Here is a 16,417-nt window from a genome sequence, read left to right as displayed (position 1 = left end):
CTGGATCCAAGCTTTAGTACTCATTTCCATAAAGCCATTTGCATTTTTACCTACATGGACTGAAGAACTAAATAACTGTTACCTGTGATAATCAAAGGTGAAAATAGAGATTTTTCTTTCAGAGTTTTTTTTTTAAGAGGGAGAAACTTACAAAACCTACCACTGATATTCTTGTTTTTTGAGAAACATTTCATTTCAATAAGACATTAACGTTTTCCAAGCTGCATCCACTGCCCATAAACTCAATGTGGCTATTTCCACAGGGAAGGTTTTGGAATGACAGAATATTATTAAAAGTATATATGAAAGTTTCTGCAACTTCAAAATCCAAAGGAAATACAAAGTAACTTAAAAAGAAAAAAAAAAAAAAGAGCCTAGGAGGTCTGGTTATATTGCCCAGGCTGGTCTCGAACTCCTGAGTTCAAGCAGTCCTCCGACTCAGCCTCCCAAATAGCTAAGATTACAGACACATGCCTGGCTTAAAGTAACATTTTTTTAACTTATGCAAAATGTGAGTTTGAAAGACTTTCAAGCACATTAGTAATTACATAAAAATTTAGATTTAAAAAGGGAACTAAGTTGAAGTTTATGGACCAACAGAACCAATTTATGGTCAATATATAAACTTTGTAAAAACGTCAGTTAATTCCTCATTTATTTATCAACACAAAGAGGCAGGAAAAACACCAACAAATATTTACTGATTGCTTATGATGTGCCAGGCACTGTGCTAAGTCCTAAAGACTACAGCAATGAAGAAGCAGACAGGGTCCTTGTCCCCATGAAGCTTAGAATACACAGAAGGCACCATTATAATATGATGAGTACATTATAAAGCAGCTTCATAGTCCTCAACTCATTTAATTCCCACAACCACTCTGTAAGAGAAGTATTAATCATCTTGTTCTACAGATGAGGAAAATGAGGCACAGGAGAAGACATGCGACCATTTTTTTGGCCAAGGTCACACATAGTTAAGTGCCAACTAGATCTTTTCACTATGTCATGCTACGTCTCACATGATTGCTCCATATATAATTTTTTAAAACATATTAACTGTTGATGTGACTCTTTTGAAAATGTGTTTAAAGTGTTCCCTTATATAATATAGCAAATCCTTGCAATTCCCCAAAATAAATGAACTAGAATAAGAAACAGAATAACCAAGCTTAATGAGATAAAATACAGATAAGCATCATTGTATCCAAAACTCTATTTTTCATTAAGGATTTTTTATGCAGACGATCTGTACAATGAAGTTTCTAATATTTGTGGAAAACAGTATAAATTAATTAGAAAAAACATGGACAACAGCAATCTCCACATGTGATATAGTAAAATATGTATTAAAATGAGCAATTCTTAACGTATATACAACATATATTGTTGATTTGAAAACCTAATAGATATTTTCACATTTAATTCCATTTTATTACAAAATATGGATAAGAAAATAGTGCTGAAGGAACAAAACAGAAGCTAAGGGTTCAGTTCTCTAGCATTAGTCCTAGTCTTTATGTTTTCCCGAGTGTCAGAACCACTGACTCAATTTCAACAATTCTGTAGAAATAAGTATGCATTATTTAAGAAAAAATGGTGAGATAACATGAGAAATGTACTTTAAGTCATAAAGTTTATAATTTTCCTATGTAAATTATCTCAGTCATAACACTTTTTTTTCACTGAAGGGTTGTATACTGGAAAAAATAATTGTACATTTGGGTATATTGGAAGATTAAAGGATATATTAAAAATTAGAGTTCTAGTTATGTGTATACCCAATTAAACACACAATCTTTGCAAGATTATATATTATTACAACTATAGTAGAAACAAACTATCAGACTTCATTGATTTAAACTGCCAACAAAACATTGTTTTAAATTAGCTATTTAAAAATTTGCCTTATTATTATTTTTTGAGGTGGACTCTCACTCTGTTGCCAGGTTGGAGTGCAGTGGTGCAATCTCAGCTCACTGCAACCTCTGCCTCCTGGATTCAAGTGATTCTCCTGCCTCAGACTACCGAGTAGCCAGGATTACAGGAGTGCACCACCACGCCCGGCTAATTTTGGTATTTTTAGTAGCAATGAGGTTTCACCATGTTGGCCAGGATGGTTTCGATCTCTTGACCTTGTGATCCGCCCGCCTTGGTCTCCCAAAGAGCTGGGATTACAGGTGTGAGCCACTAAGCCCAGCCAAAAATTTGCCCTATTTTTTAATAGCACATTCGTTTTCAAACGTTTTTACATGTAAAACTTTCCAGAGGATACACACATGAACCTCTGGATTTAAGTTTCCTTTGATATTACTGGAAAAAAGCAACTGGTGGGCTATTAATGAAGTATACTAGCTTTAGAATCCTAAAACCAAAGCTTATGACCGCAAGTCAAACCTCCTGTTACTTTAACATGGGCTAAGAGATCATAACTGTAATGACTCAGCTTTCAAGAAATAATTTAGTCTAGTTTGTAAATGACCAGAAGTGTTAAAATGTAAAATGAGTTTAAGGAGAGACATTTAAGGGTCATTCCAGAAAAGCTCATGGTTTCCACACTATCTAGAAGAGTTTAGTAAGCAAAAAAAGTTTTGTAAGAGGAAAGAGGGGATATCAAATGAAAGGTACTCAGGAAAACTGGAAAAAGAAAATATAAGGAAAAAAAAGTCTAACGTCAATTATTCTAAGTGAAGTAATTCAGGAATCGAAAATCAAACACCACATGTTCTCACTTGTAAGTGGGAGCTAAGCTGTGAGGATGCAAAGGTGTAAGAACGATATGAATTAGCTTTTAATCCTTGTATAAATTATGAACTCGTTTGGAACACAGGCTCTGTGTTTTAGGTTTATTTGCCTCCCCAATGGTGAGATATGGTCAGCGATTCATAAAAAAGTATGATTTATAATAGGATGCACTAGGGAGACTTTTAATCTGAACAGAGGTCACGGGAATGAGATTCGCGAAGAAGAACGCAGAAGAGATTAGTGACCCCTCTCCTTCCCAATTCCTTCTAATGGTATAAAAGCCAGTCAGCCAAATAATGAAGAGCCATATTATTTTTAAAGAGCCAAGGATCCTGTATCAGGCCCCAAAATTTCAAAGGCAGGTATAAAGTAAAAATTCATAAGCATGTGGCTAAAAAATTTTTTTTATTTCCATAGGTAAAAACAAATTTTGTTTCATTAAGTATTTGGTTTAGCTTGTATTTTTCCTTCTAAGTGATTACTCACTCATGCTCTCCCCTGCACCTCAAATAGAACAAGTATAGTGGTTCAAGGTTTACAAGGCATGGGAAGAAAAAAAAAAAAACCCCGAGATATTAGCAAATTAACTTCACTTCATTTAAAATTCTCATTGCTTATACAATGCAGGAAAAAGTACACTTGTAAGAGACCCTATACTAGCACACAGAGGCGGTAAGAAGTCAAGTTAAAAAGTACACGAATGCAGGCACCAACTGGACTTATATAACAGGACATGTAAGGTTTTTACTTTGTGCATGAGCAAAAAGTTCTAGATGTTCCCTAACCAGTAAAGACCAATTGTGAATCCCCCCTAACCAGTAAAGACCAATTGTGAATCCCCCCAACCAGTAAAGACCAATTGTGAATCCCCCATCTCGAGGCACTCCAGATGGAATGCTCAGTATCATTGGCTACGAAGCATGAATGCTTAGCAAGGTCAAATACATACTTGGAAATGCTATCTCCAAATAAAAGACAGTATTCTTATTACTACACTGCCTACAAATAAAAATACAGTATTTTTATTAGTATATAAAAAAGTACCCAGATGTGGCTTTAATGTGATAAGGCTATAATTTTAAAAAATGTACATGCCTTGTAAATACTTGTAACTACATTTTCCCCTGAAGCCTTTTCCTGGTTTTGGCCCATTATTCAAGATTATTTTTCTCAGCTGTTAAAAGCAATGAACATAACCACATTTATGCTATTCTGCCACTTAACTGGATATCTTCTTTCTTTTTTATTAGCCAGCACATAATTTTAATACAGCCTTTGGCTTGTTGTGAAGCCACATCTCATCTTCAGTTCTTCTTGACATGCCTTTCATACAGATGTGTTACCACTGTAAACAGCTCAAGCAGATCTTAAGAAATTCACTTAAGGTTTCCTAGAAATGTGATTCACATGAGTTCTGTATCTTAAACCATGACTTTCAAAATGAGGTAAAATATTGTATAATGAAATCAACATATGCAGGTGTGAATATAAACAAGCAATACTGACTTCCATATATGGATCCTTGAAATGTTTCATTACTGGATGACTGTATCTTATACAGTGAATAATGCTATTATGATAAAACAGAAATATAATTTCTCACATCCTAATTTTTTTTCCCAAAAAAATTAACTGTAGCTAGGTAAAAATGGGGCTAAGACAAAGAATTTCTACGTAAAAATTTTTAGAGTTTGACTTAAAAGTTTTCAATTTGGAATCTTAAGCATTTGAACTATTCAGGGCCTACTGATAACGAGCTAGGTATCTTTTAAAAAACAAAAGAGGCTGGGCACAGTGGCTCACGCCTGTAATCCCAGCACTTTGGGAGGCTGAGGCAGGTGGATCACTTGAGGTCAGGAGTTCAAGAATAGTCTGGCCAACATGGTGAAACCCTGTCTCTACTTTTACAAAAAATTAGCCAGGCATGGTGGCATGCGCCTGTAGTCCCAGCTACTCAGGAGGCTGAGGCAGGAGAATCCTTTGAACTTGGGAGGTGGAGGTTGCAGTGAGCCGAGATCATGCCACTATACTCCAGCCTGGGCAACAGAATGTGAGACTCTGTCTCAAAAAAAATCCAACAAAACAACAACAACAAAAAACAAAGGAGACATAGACAAATTTGGGAAGACTCCAGGCATCATTTATTCAACAAAATTTATTTGGTATCAGTATCAGCTGGGCGCGGTGGCTCATGCCTGTAATCCTAGCACTTTGGGAGGCCGAGGTGGGCGGATCACCTGAGCTCAGGAGTTTGAGACCAGCCTGGCCAACATGGTGAAACCCCATCTCTACTAAAAATGCAAAAAAAATTAGCAAGGCGTGGTGGTGTACACCCGTAATCCCAGCTACTCAGGATGCTGAGGCACAAGAATTGCTTGAACCTGGGAGGCAGAGGTTGCAGTGAGCCGAGATCGCGCCACTACACTTCAGCCTGGGTGACACAGTGAGACTCTGTCTCAAAATAAAATAACATAATTTTAAAAATTTATTTAGTATTTACAAAGCAATAGTTATGAATGATTCCATGATCTCACAGTACAATAAAGAATAAGAAGTCCAGGCAAGAGGCTCAAAGTTTAATTCATGTATTGATTAACTCATATATTTGACTTACATACCAACTATGAAGAAGGTTCACAAAAAAAAGTTTCCTAAGGATAAGGAAAGATCTTTCTCTTCCATCAGTGGAAACTGTCAGTTAATTTGTTAGATGTTAGTGGCATTTTGATTCAATAATAGAAGACCTTAATGAAAAAAATTTGGCAAACCCCATTCTTTATGCAACAAAAGTATGGAGAACTGGGAAAGAGTTACACTGAACCACAAAAGATTTAGGATGCGATAATAATGAGTTGAAATTGGAGGTTTCTTTTGGGCAGCAAGAGCAATTTAATGAGTGGCTTGATTAGAAAAGCAGTTTGAATAAAGTACATGGAGTCTACTTCTAGCCATCAAAAGAGATAGAGATTTAATTTTTTTAAAGGCACCTCCCATTATTGTGAATGCAATGTTTATCGCTACAGATAAGTTACATTTGGTAAAATGTAGAAAGATTCTAGTCTCGAAACTAGACTTAGGAATATGCTTCAAATAAGCAGAGGAAGTCACAAATAAAGATGTAATTAAGAGGATAACTTTAAAGGTTTTAGCAAACCCATGCTATCTCCACCAGAGACAAAATCGGCAAGTTAAAAGAAGATGGTCTGACGTCATCTGACAGCAAAGTATTTACTCAATAAACAAGACCTGAGATAGCCAGAGTATTTTTAGAGACTTAGGTACAGACTATGAGGAAGGAATAATGAAGTTCTAGGAAATGTGGAAAACTACAGAGAAACTGAAGAATCACTGTCATCTGAACCTGTGGGCAGGTGGTTTATTTCCCTACTCTTGCTGTTTGGATCTGACCTAGCCCAACAAAATAACAGGGCCTAGACTTGAGATATTATCAATCCACAAATGATGTCTTCAAACTGACTTGGCAGATATGCCTTATTGCTTGATTAGGGTAGTTTTTATATCCATAATATTTTCTCCAAAACAAAAAACATTTTGGTATTATCAAAGCTCACCTCCAATCACAACCCAAAATGTAGTATATCCTTCAATTATATTGTAATTGAAGACTTGTTAGCTAAATTGCAATACACAGAAAAGCATTATATTACCTTACAGACAATAAGAAAACCCACACCATTGAATTCTGACAACTAAATTAAATTGGTTCCTACCAACAAAACAATAAAAGCACAAAGCTTTTAATAATGTAGTAAAATTACAAGTAATTTGGTTTTTTACTGTTAAGATTATCACTCATTCATAACTTTAACTGTACATATTTTAGGCTTTGAAAAACATAAACCACAGTTCTATTTTAAAATGTTTTCAAATATATTTGATCAGTATTCTTTTTACTTGAATTTCACTAATAAAATTATGTGTAAAGGACTTAGTAATAATAAAAGCTTTTTGTCTTACAATGCCAAGTGAGTTTCATTTGGGGCCAACAAATCAGGGAACGGGACTGATAGGTGTTCCGTGATACATCTATTTTTCAGACAGAATCTCGCTCTGTCACCCTGGCTGGAGTGCAGTGGCGCGATCTCGGCTCACTGCAACCTCCGCTTCCCAAGTTTCAACGATTCTCCTGCCTCAGCCACCCGAGTAGCTGGGATTACAGGTGCATGCCATCACACCCGGCTAATTTTTGTATTTTTAGTAGAGACGGGGTTTCACCATGTTACCCAGGCTGGTCTCCAACTCCTGACCTCAGGTGATCCGCCTGCCTTGGCCTCCCAAGTGCTGGGATTACAGGCGTGAGCCACCCCGCCCAGCTGACACAGCTATTTAACGATCACTTTAATATTAAAAAAACAAACTACTTATATACCACTGTTTTTACTAGGAGGACAAAAAATTTTTTAATAAATAAGTTTGGACGGAAATTTGAACAAAGCATTGGCTGGGATTCTTAAGCACAAATAAGGTAAGCCCAGCATTTTATAAACTGTAGAATGTAATGCTGGTTCTGAAATTCCAATTATATCTGGATTCTCATAAATTTAAACGTGTGAGATCTACACAAAATTAAAAGCTCCAAATAAAGTTCTAACTATAATCATAAACCACTGTTTTCTCTGTATCCCTCTTAAATATAACATTTATTGACTACTGACTATATGTCAAGCACTAGGTTAAGTATGTGCATCAACTTGTCAACTCTCTCAGGTTGGCACCATTACGTCCATTTTACAGATGAGATCACTAGAACACATTTAATTAACTCATCCTAGGTCACACAGACCTTGTGGTCGAGTTGGGTTTGAATCTCAGACCAAGAATATGGTCTGAGTCCAGAGTCCATATTCTTCACCATTCAGCTACACCACATCCCTGTCACTGAGGTTATCTCAGAGTTCAGCCGCATTTGCAGCTCCCTCACCATTCCCTGGTGATACTACAATAGCTCCAAGTATTTACTCTTTACGAATGACTACAACGATGAGTCTAGCCCTCACGGCTTCCTGTTTCACAGCCGCAGTTCAACTGTCTGCTAGCTTTTTTCACAGGGCTATCCTTTAGGCATGTTGGTGTCAGTATGACCAAAATACAACCTATCTTCTTTTCCCATGCCTTTTGTGTTCCCTACTCCCACCAATCTCCCATCTGATCAACCATGGAACCATTTTAAATTCTGTCTTACTATTCTGGCAATCATCAAAAGCTAGGCCTCTTGTGCCATACAGCCAAGTTGTGAATGCAAAGGAAAAGTTCTTGAAGTAAATTAAAAGTGCTACTCTAGTGAACACAGGAATGATAAGAAAGCAAAACAGCCTAATGCTGATATGGACAAGGTCTGAGTGGTCTGGATAGAAGATCAAACCAGCCACAACATTCCCTTAAGCCAAACTAATCCAGAGCAAAATCTGAACTCTCTTCAATTCTGTGAATGCTGACAGAGGTGAGGAAACTGCAGAAGAAAAGTTTGCAGAGGTTGGTTCATGAGGCTTAAGGAACAAAACCATCCCCCTAACATGAAAGTGCACAGAGAAGCAGCAAGTGCTGATATAGAAGCTGTAGCAACTCATCCAGAAGATCTAGCTAAGATAATTGATTAAGGTGGTTATAATAACAACTGATTTTCAATGTTGATAAAACAGCCTTCTATTGGAAGAAGATGCCATCTAGGACTTTCATAGCCAGAGAGAAGGCAATGCCCAGCTTCAAAGCTTCAAAGGACAGGCTGACTCTCTTGTTAGGGGTTAATGTAGCTGGTGACTTTATGTTGGAAGCCAATGCTCATTTTCCATTCCAAAAGTCATAGGGCCCTTAAGAATTATGCTAAATCTACTCTGCTTGTGCTCTACAAATGGAACAATAAAGCCTGGATTACGGCATATTTACAGTGTGGTTTACTAAATATTTTAAGACCACTGTAGAGACATACTGCTCAGAAAAAAATGATTATTTGCAAAATATTACTGCTCATGGACAATGTACCTGGTTACCTAAGAGCTCTGATGGAGATGTACACAGTGATTAATGTTGCTTTCATACCTGCTAATATCCATTCTGCAGCCCATGGATCAAGGAGCCATTTTGACTTTTTTTTTTTTTTTTTTTTTTTTTTGAGACGGAGTCTCGCTCTGTCACCCAGGCTGGAGTGCAGTGGCGCCATCTCGGGTCACTGCAAGCTCCGCCTCCTGGGTTCACGCCATTCTCTTGCCTCAGCCTCCAGGGTAGCTGAGACTACAGGCGCCCGCCACCACGCCAGGTTAATTTTTTGTATTTTTAGTAGAGATGGGGTTTCACCATGTTAGCCAAGATCGTCTCAATCTCCTGACCTCGTGATCTACCCGCCTCAACCTCCCAAAGTGCTGGGATTCCAGGCGTGAGCCACCGCGCCCAGCCATTTTTTTTTTTTTTTTTTGAGATAGAGTCTAGCTCTGTCGCCCAGGCTGGAGTGCAGTGGCACAATCTCGGCTCACTGCAACCTCTGCCTCCCGGATTCAAACAATTCTCCTGCCTCAGCCTCCCGAGTAGCTGGGACTACAGGCACGTACCACCATGCCCAGCTAATTTTTTCTATTTCTAGTAGAGATGGGGTTTCACCGTGTTAGCCAGGATGGTCTCTATCTCCTGACCTCGTGATCTGCCTGCCTCGGCCTCCCAAAGTGCTGGGATTACTGGCGTGAACCACCGTGCCTGGCCCGTTTTGTCTTCTAAGCAGAAAATGTATTCCTTTATTTAAGAAATACATTTTGCAAGACATAGCTGTCATAGGTAATGATTCCTCTAATAGATCTGGACAAAGTAAACTGAAAATCTTTTGGAAAGGATTCACCATTCTACATGCCATTAAGGACTTCTGTGATTCATGGAGGAGGTAAAAATATCAAGATTAACAGGAGTTTGGAAGAAACTGATTCCAACCCTCATGGATGACTTTGAGGGTTCAAGACTTCAGTGGAGGAAGTCACTGCAGATATGGTGGAAACAGAAACAGAACTAGAAAGACTAGAGTTAGAAGTGAAGCCTGAATATGGGACTGGATTGCTGCAATCTTGTGATAAAACATTAACAGATGAGAAGTTGCTTCTTATGGATGGGAAAAGAAAGTGGTATCTTGCAATAGAATCTACTGGTGAAGCTGTTGTGAGCACTGTTGAGATGACAACAAAGGATTCAGAATATTACATAAACTCAGTCGATAAGCCAGCGGCAGGGTCTGGGAGGACTGACTGCAGTTTTGAAAGAAGTTCTACTCTGGGTAAAATGCTATCAAACAGCATCACATTGCTACAAGGAAATCTTTCATGAAAGGAAGAGTCAATCAACGTGGCAGACTTCACTGTTGTCTTCTTTTAATTAAGAAATTGCCACAGTCATCCCAGCCTTCGGCAACCACTGCCCTTGAATAAGTCCACAGTCATCAGCAGGGATGTAAGACCCTATGCCAACAAAAAGCTGATGACTTACTGAAGGCTCAGATGATCACTGCTGTTTTTTACTAATAAAATATTTACTTGTTAAGGTATATACTTTTTTTAAGAAGCAGTGTTACTGCACACAGTATAGTGTGAACATAATTTTTACATGCACTAGGAAAAAAAAACTGGGTGACTTGCTTTGAGATATTTGCCTTACTATAGCGGTCTGAAACCAAACCTGTACTATCTTCGAGGTGTTACTGTAGATAATCTTCCAGTATAATTTTTAGGTTGAATGTATTTCATTTGGTCATCTGTAAAGCTGGTATTGTAGCTCTGTTTACCCTAATATTCATAAAAACCTGCATCATGTGTTACATTCCTACTCGATGGAAGTCAATATCTGTTTTCATAACAGAGAAACTGAGGCAGGAGCTACCAAAGCATATGCATCAGGGATACCTGAAAGAAACCTTCCCTCGTCAAACTGAAGACCAAATATGCCATATCTCGCTTATACACTTCATATTCTAAATGGAGCTTGCTTTTGTGCTTTAAATTTAAATGCAGGTAAACAGTTACTATGTACAGATTAACAAAGTGCTGATCAAGTGAAATAGTCCTAAATTCTAAACAGAAAGAGTATGCTAAAGCATAAAACATTTTTGTAATAAATTAAAAATCACTATTATATTTTTCAAATAAAAGTGTCTTTATCTATTACTCTTCAAATATTGCTCTCAGCACAGGAGTCTTTTAGGTGACAGTAGTTCATTTAAATAAATAAAATTATTTCTCATATTCTACTTAGTTTGTGATTCATAGCCATTTGAAAATACATTTTCTCACCCTAAGCAAACTTATCACTGCTCTATAGAAACATTAAATATCCACATTTCCTTCCATATTTTGTATCTTTCCTTCCTTCCACCACCCTCCTTTTTTCTCCACATAAAACAAACAAAAAAACCACTTCTCTGGCTTTGAGATATATAGCTAGAAAGTATAACTTGAAAAATTAAAATCCCAAAGGCAAGTTTTATTAGCATAGTGCTACTGACAAACTAGAGGGATAAGGCATGAACATCACTGTAGGTTAAATAGCCTGTTCTTAAAGTCCTGCCATAGATAATAAAAAGTACACATTGATAATAGTAACACTATGCACATAGCAAAATGGAACCAAGTGAAAATACAGTGTATAGCCCTTATTCCCTCTTCTCTTTGTATTACAACTGTTTTTTTATTTGGGGGTAGGGAAGTGTATTTGGCTCAGAAGAAGAAGAAGGTTTTTAGTCTTTCTAGTTTGGGGTAGAGGGAGCTTGAGAGAGGAGGCCTCCTGCCAGGAGGCATCTAGACATACAGGCACCACTGGATCTTGTGTAGCTGGACATCTTTTTCAAGGGAAGGGGAAAAATGATGAGACAAGAGTAAGACCTGTTGTTGCTAGCAGCGCCTGGAAGTACAAAAAAATGTGTCAAGATGCTCTCACTACAAGCATTTTGTTGGCCCATAATGATCCATGGATCCCAAAGTACATATATGCCTTTCCTCTAACTAGAACAACTGGCTTAAAATGCTTCATTAATTACTCTCCTAAAAAGCTATTTGTATGATAAAGCAAAAATGTTTTAAGCAGCACGATGAGATTAGAAAGGCATGTTCTCTCCAAGAATAAAAGCAATGACAAGTGAATAGTCTTTAAAAATAAAAAACTAAACATTACATCAAACCAATGAGCCAGAAAAAACACAATTCACAGAAGTCAATGAAATAAAGAACAAAAAAGATGAACATTAACGTAGAGTAAAAGTTTCTTGTTTTTTAAAAGCATCTATGAAATATTATGTATAAACTCTTTAATAATGTCCTCAAGTATACAACTTGAAGATTAAGGTCTTAAAGACAGAAGTAAGCTTAGTATGTATACAGTGAAAATGTTTAGGTAACATATGGTATACTGCAGTAAAATCTAACATCTCACAAACTTTAAACAAAAAATCCTTATATTTTAACTACTATAGTATCTGCTTGAGTATAATCTCTCTTCAACGTTCAGCCATAGTAAGTTATTAATTTCCATAAGTTATTAATTAAAAATCGTATCTGCAGCATAAATTTTTTTTGTACATAATCTAAAGGTTACTATAAACAGATTTAATCTTCAAAATAGTCATATTTTGTTTTACTTACTAAAGGGTTGAACTGCCCATACTTAATGAGCTCATAAAGTATGAGTGAAAATCTGCTTACCCTAATTCTCTCCAGAGAGCAGTAGCCACATCTCTAACAGGTATACTATTACATCTTTGGAAGTTTAAAGGAAAGTAATCCATAAATTGCCTGCAGTTCTTAATTATGTACATCTGATACTGCCTACCTTTCAAAGTTACACTTACTTATCACCATCTTTAAAAGAAATTCTTAAAAAGGGAGGGGGGGAGACAGAAAAGGTCAAAATAAATTAATTCTACAATATGTTAGTGGTACAGGCATAGAAAAAAAAGAAAAAAGCTGGATAGAGAGTAATACTACTGACTAAACGGAGTTCACAGTTATCTGTGGATTTCAGTTCTTAGACTATTAGTAAAAATCAAGTACAAGCTAAACTTTGTTACCAAGTTGTAATGTTCATAGAAATTTTCAATTCTTAAAGATAAGTCCTGAAAAACCAACCTGGCTATCTCTTCTCGATGAGCAGTCCAATCTCGGATGTAGTCTTCCTGCTCTTTAATCCGGTGTTTGAATGAAGAACTAGTAGGCATTGCTGATCCAGCGCTCTGCAAGCGAGTGGTTTTCAGGGCTGGAGAAGTACGTAGACGGGTATGTTTAGGGGAATTACGGTTTGATCCAAATTCATCTTCTGAGGTGGAAGCATAATCAGTAGGAAAGCGCCTCCATCTTGAATTTACTAAATTAGTTTAATTATTAAAAAAAGAATTATTATGTTATCATTTAAAGGAGGTAAAATAAAAGTCATGACTTCAAAACACCATGAGAGCGCACACACGGCACAATTTTCAATAACTGACGTACACATACCTCACAAAAACCATAAGTCTACTACTCCTTAGAGATAGAAACATTACACTTCGGTGAATTAAAAACAATGAAGAATCAAAAACAATCGGAAGACCATGTTTTCCATAGTGTGGTGAGTAAACATTCAGATGAAAAATTTCGCTAATGATAAACAACTAAGCAAGCTCTATCCATCAATGTTTAACTGGAGTACTTTTCAATTGCAAATATTTCTTACTTGAGTGAAAATATGAATTTTTCAAAAAAAAAAAAGACAGTAACAACATCAACGACAACAAAAATAAAAACAAGGGAAAAGATTTCCTCATGCCACATGGACTTTCAACATGGAGATGGTAAAAACTCTCTTTTCCCAACATACAGATGTGCATAATTCCGGCTGTGGAAATTATGCCTTTATGGCAGAAAAAAAAACATTACCTCTGTCATTCAACATCCTGTTACGCTATGGTTGGAAAAAATCTTTTTACGTGGTAAAAACACAACAAAGCATCTTCAGTACAACTCTCTGCTGCTTTGACACTGAAAGCATATGGTGAAAATAGACAATGGCATAAAATCTACAAAAAGCAAAACTGTACAAGCTTTTGTCACAACCATTGACACTGAAGGCACAGGAGATACTGTGAAGAGTCACATTAAAGAAAGTGGCAATCACTTTCTTATTTACAGTTAGTAAAGACATTAAAAAATGGTATTGCTCACACATTTAAAAAATCAGAAGACAAGGCAGACACTTTACTACTGTTAATATGAGAATCAAACATACAAATAATTTGTGAAGCATAAATAGAGGCAAAAAAGAGAGATAATGGCTAATTCCTGGTAAACTTAACAAGGGCAGGAACCATGTCTGTTTAATCCAATAATGTATACCTAGCACTTAGCTGAGTGTTGGCTAGCAAATGTTTAACAAATATTTTTGAAAAAAATGTAAGAATTCCTGGATGTAAACATTTACTTTTCCGAAACCTAGTGAAAAGCATTAAATGTTATTGGTGTTTAAAGTGAAAAAACCTTAGCATCTTCTTCCTTTTTAATAGAAACTGACCCAAGCTGCACAGAATCCAGAAATTCCTCCACTCTAATTTTATGCCTTTTATGTCTTTTCCTCCAAAAACTACATTTTCAGCTGGGGATCTCTAAGGCTGAGGTTGCTCTCAGATAAAACTGGCACATATTGCCACCAGAACTGGCTTAAGAAACAGAGAACTCTACAATGAGGAATATGCCATAAATTAGAGCCTATCGATTCGTCCTTATTCACACCCCTATTTGCAGATCCTGATGTTTGGAACTAGATTCATTCATAGGTATGACAGAATGAACATATGCAGAAAGTTCATGGCTCTCTGTAAAAGTGTATGCAAATGCATGTACTAGGTAATTAGTCAATAGACCTTTTTTGAGGAGCTTAAATATAATTTCTGATTTTAACACTGTAAGATAATTTATTAACATAGATAATACTTTTACCATGGTGATAATGTGCTCATTTCTAGATAAAAAAACTTCCGTGAGTTGAAGTGATCCTGAGACTTGAAACCAATTTTAGGAAAAGTTTAGAACAAGAGTAAAGAGGTTTAGAAAAAAATTAAGAAATACGGCAGGCAAAATCAGAAATAGTGTAAACAAATTTGTACGTTTCAAAAAAACATTTCATTAAATGCTAAATGTGTGTTTCTTGTGCTATCTTACAATAGTGTTCATAAATAAGAAAAAAATCATTTGTTACATCAAATGTTCTGATTTTTGATGAGGCAACTATGGTCACTATACATATGATTGGAAACTAGAGAGAAAAGAAAAGCAATTAACAAAGAGCTTTAATAACTGCAGAACATATGAAAACGTAAGTATGATAAAACTCAGACAGTTAATTTTGAGGTAACTTAGAAAGAATGGCATCGATGGCTGATACATTTCGTGGCAGACTACATGAAAGCAGAAGGAGAAATTGAGTACCAAGTGCTATTAATATACGTTAAATGTCAGGTGATCACATGTAAGTAGAGCCATGCTAGAATCAACTTTTAATAGTCTGAGCTTAGGATCAAAATGCAATTACATTTTGAGGAAAAAAGTACGAGAAAAACTTCCTTTTCACAAACTTTCCATCTCTTTTCATAGGCTGGTCTACCTAGAAGTCAGTAAGAATAGTAAAGCTACTAATAATATCTTTTAAAAGCAATCAGGGGCCGGGCACAGTGGCTAACTAACGCCTGTAATCCCAGCACTTTGGGAGGCTGAGGTGGGCGGATCACAAGGTCAAGAGATCGGGACCCTCCTGGCCAACATGGTGAAATCCCATCTCTACTAAAAATACAAAAATTAGCCAGGCGTGGTAGGGCGCGCCTGTAATCCCAGCTACTCGGGAGGCTAAGGCAGGAGAATCACGTGAACCCTGGAGTCGGAGGGTGCAGTGAGCTGAGATCGCACCACTGCACTGTGGCCTGGCGACAGAGCCAGACTCCATCTCAAAAACAAAAACAAAACAAAAAGAAAAAAATCAAACGAATACAGCATATTTTAAAAAGTAAAAGGTAACATCTTTAGGTATGTTCTTTAAAATTGAGGAGGAAACTGGATAATCAGCATAGAGCAGAGAAATAAAAATGTGATTAAAAATCATTAAGTAATTAAGAGCTCCCTTTGCCAGTGGAAAACATATCACACATGGGATGCTATGAAGAAAAGCTCCAGTTAACTCTGGACACAGTCTGTGTAACGACAAAGAACAGAGCTGAGACTGAGTGAAATGATGGCTACTGGTGGAGAAGGGACTGGGAAAGGGAGTTCAATGCTAGGCCTTCTAACCTGTTATTTCTCAAAGAATTTATTTCAAAACTTTCTGCTTTCTTAACATTTGCTTCCAAACTATAGCAGCTACCTAACCTTTTTTCTTCTAAAGAAAATTCCCTATCATCTGCTAATTAACACCAAATAAACATCAAGTTAAAATATTTTAAATTTTCCCCCATCTACTTATTTCATAAAATTTTAGAAGAATGGCCTTTGACATGAGTCTAAATTCTTCCATTTAAAGAGAAGAAACAGGCCCAGAGAGGTCTTACCTTGCTAAAATCAAAGTATAAGCCAGGTCTATGGACTCCCAGAGTTCAAAACGAATTCTCTGTTATTCCAAGTGTTGTATACATTCTACATTTTTGTTTCCAGTAAGGTTTTGTGTGTGTGTGTGTGTG

The 16,417-nt window shown here is 36.7% G+C and overlaps 1 protein-coding gene across 26 annotated transcripts in view; it reads right to left on the bottom strand.

The window, feature by feature from the left end:
- Positions 1 to 16,417, bottom strand: part of CEP170 (centrosomal protein 170) — a 130,432-nt gene that overhangs the window by 18,951 nt on the left and 95,064 nt on the right. For 18 of the 26 annotated variants that reach the window (XM_055095680.2, XM_063593370.1, XM_055095872.2 and 15 more), the window contains one exon: positions 12,849 to 13,083. In XM_055095680.2, the coding sequence (XP_054951655.2) occupies positions 12,849 to 13,083 (235 nt within the window). The remainder of the gene's footprint in view (positions 1 to 12,848; positions 13,084 to 16,417) is intronic. The other 8 variants (XM_055095920.2, XM_063593510.1, XM_055095544.2 and 5 more) reach the window with 1 other exon arrangement.

This window comes from Pan paniscus, chromosome 1, assembly GCF_029289425.2.
Source record: "Pan paniscus chromosome 1, NHGRI_mPanPan1-v2.0_pri, whole genome shotgun sequence".
Lineage (NCBI taxonomy): Eukaryota > Metazoa > Chordata > Mammalia > Primates > Hominidae > Pan > Pan paniscus.
This window is presented reverse-complemented; position numbering and strand designations above follow the sequence as displayed.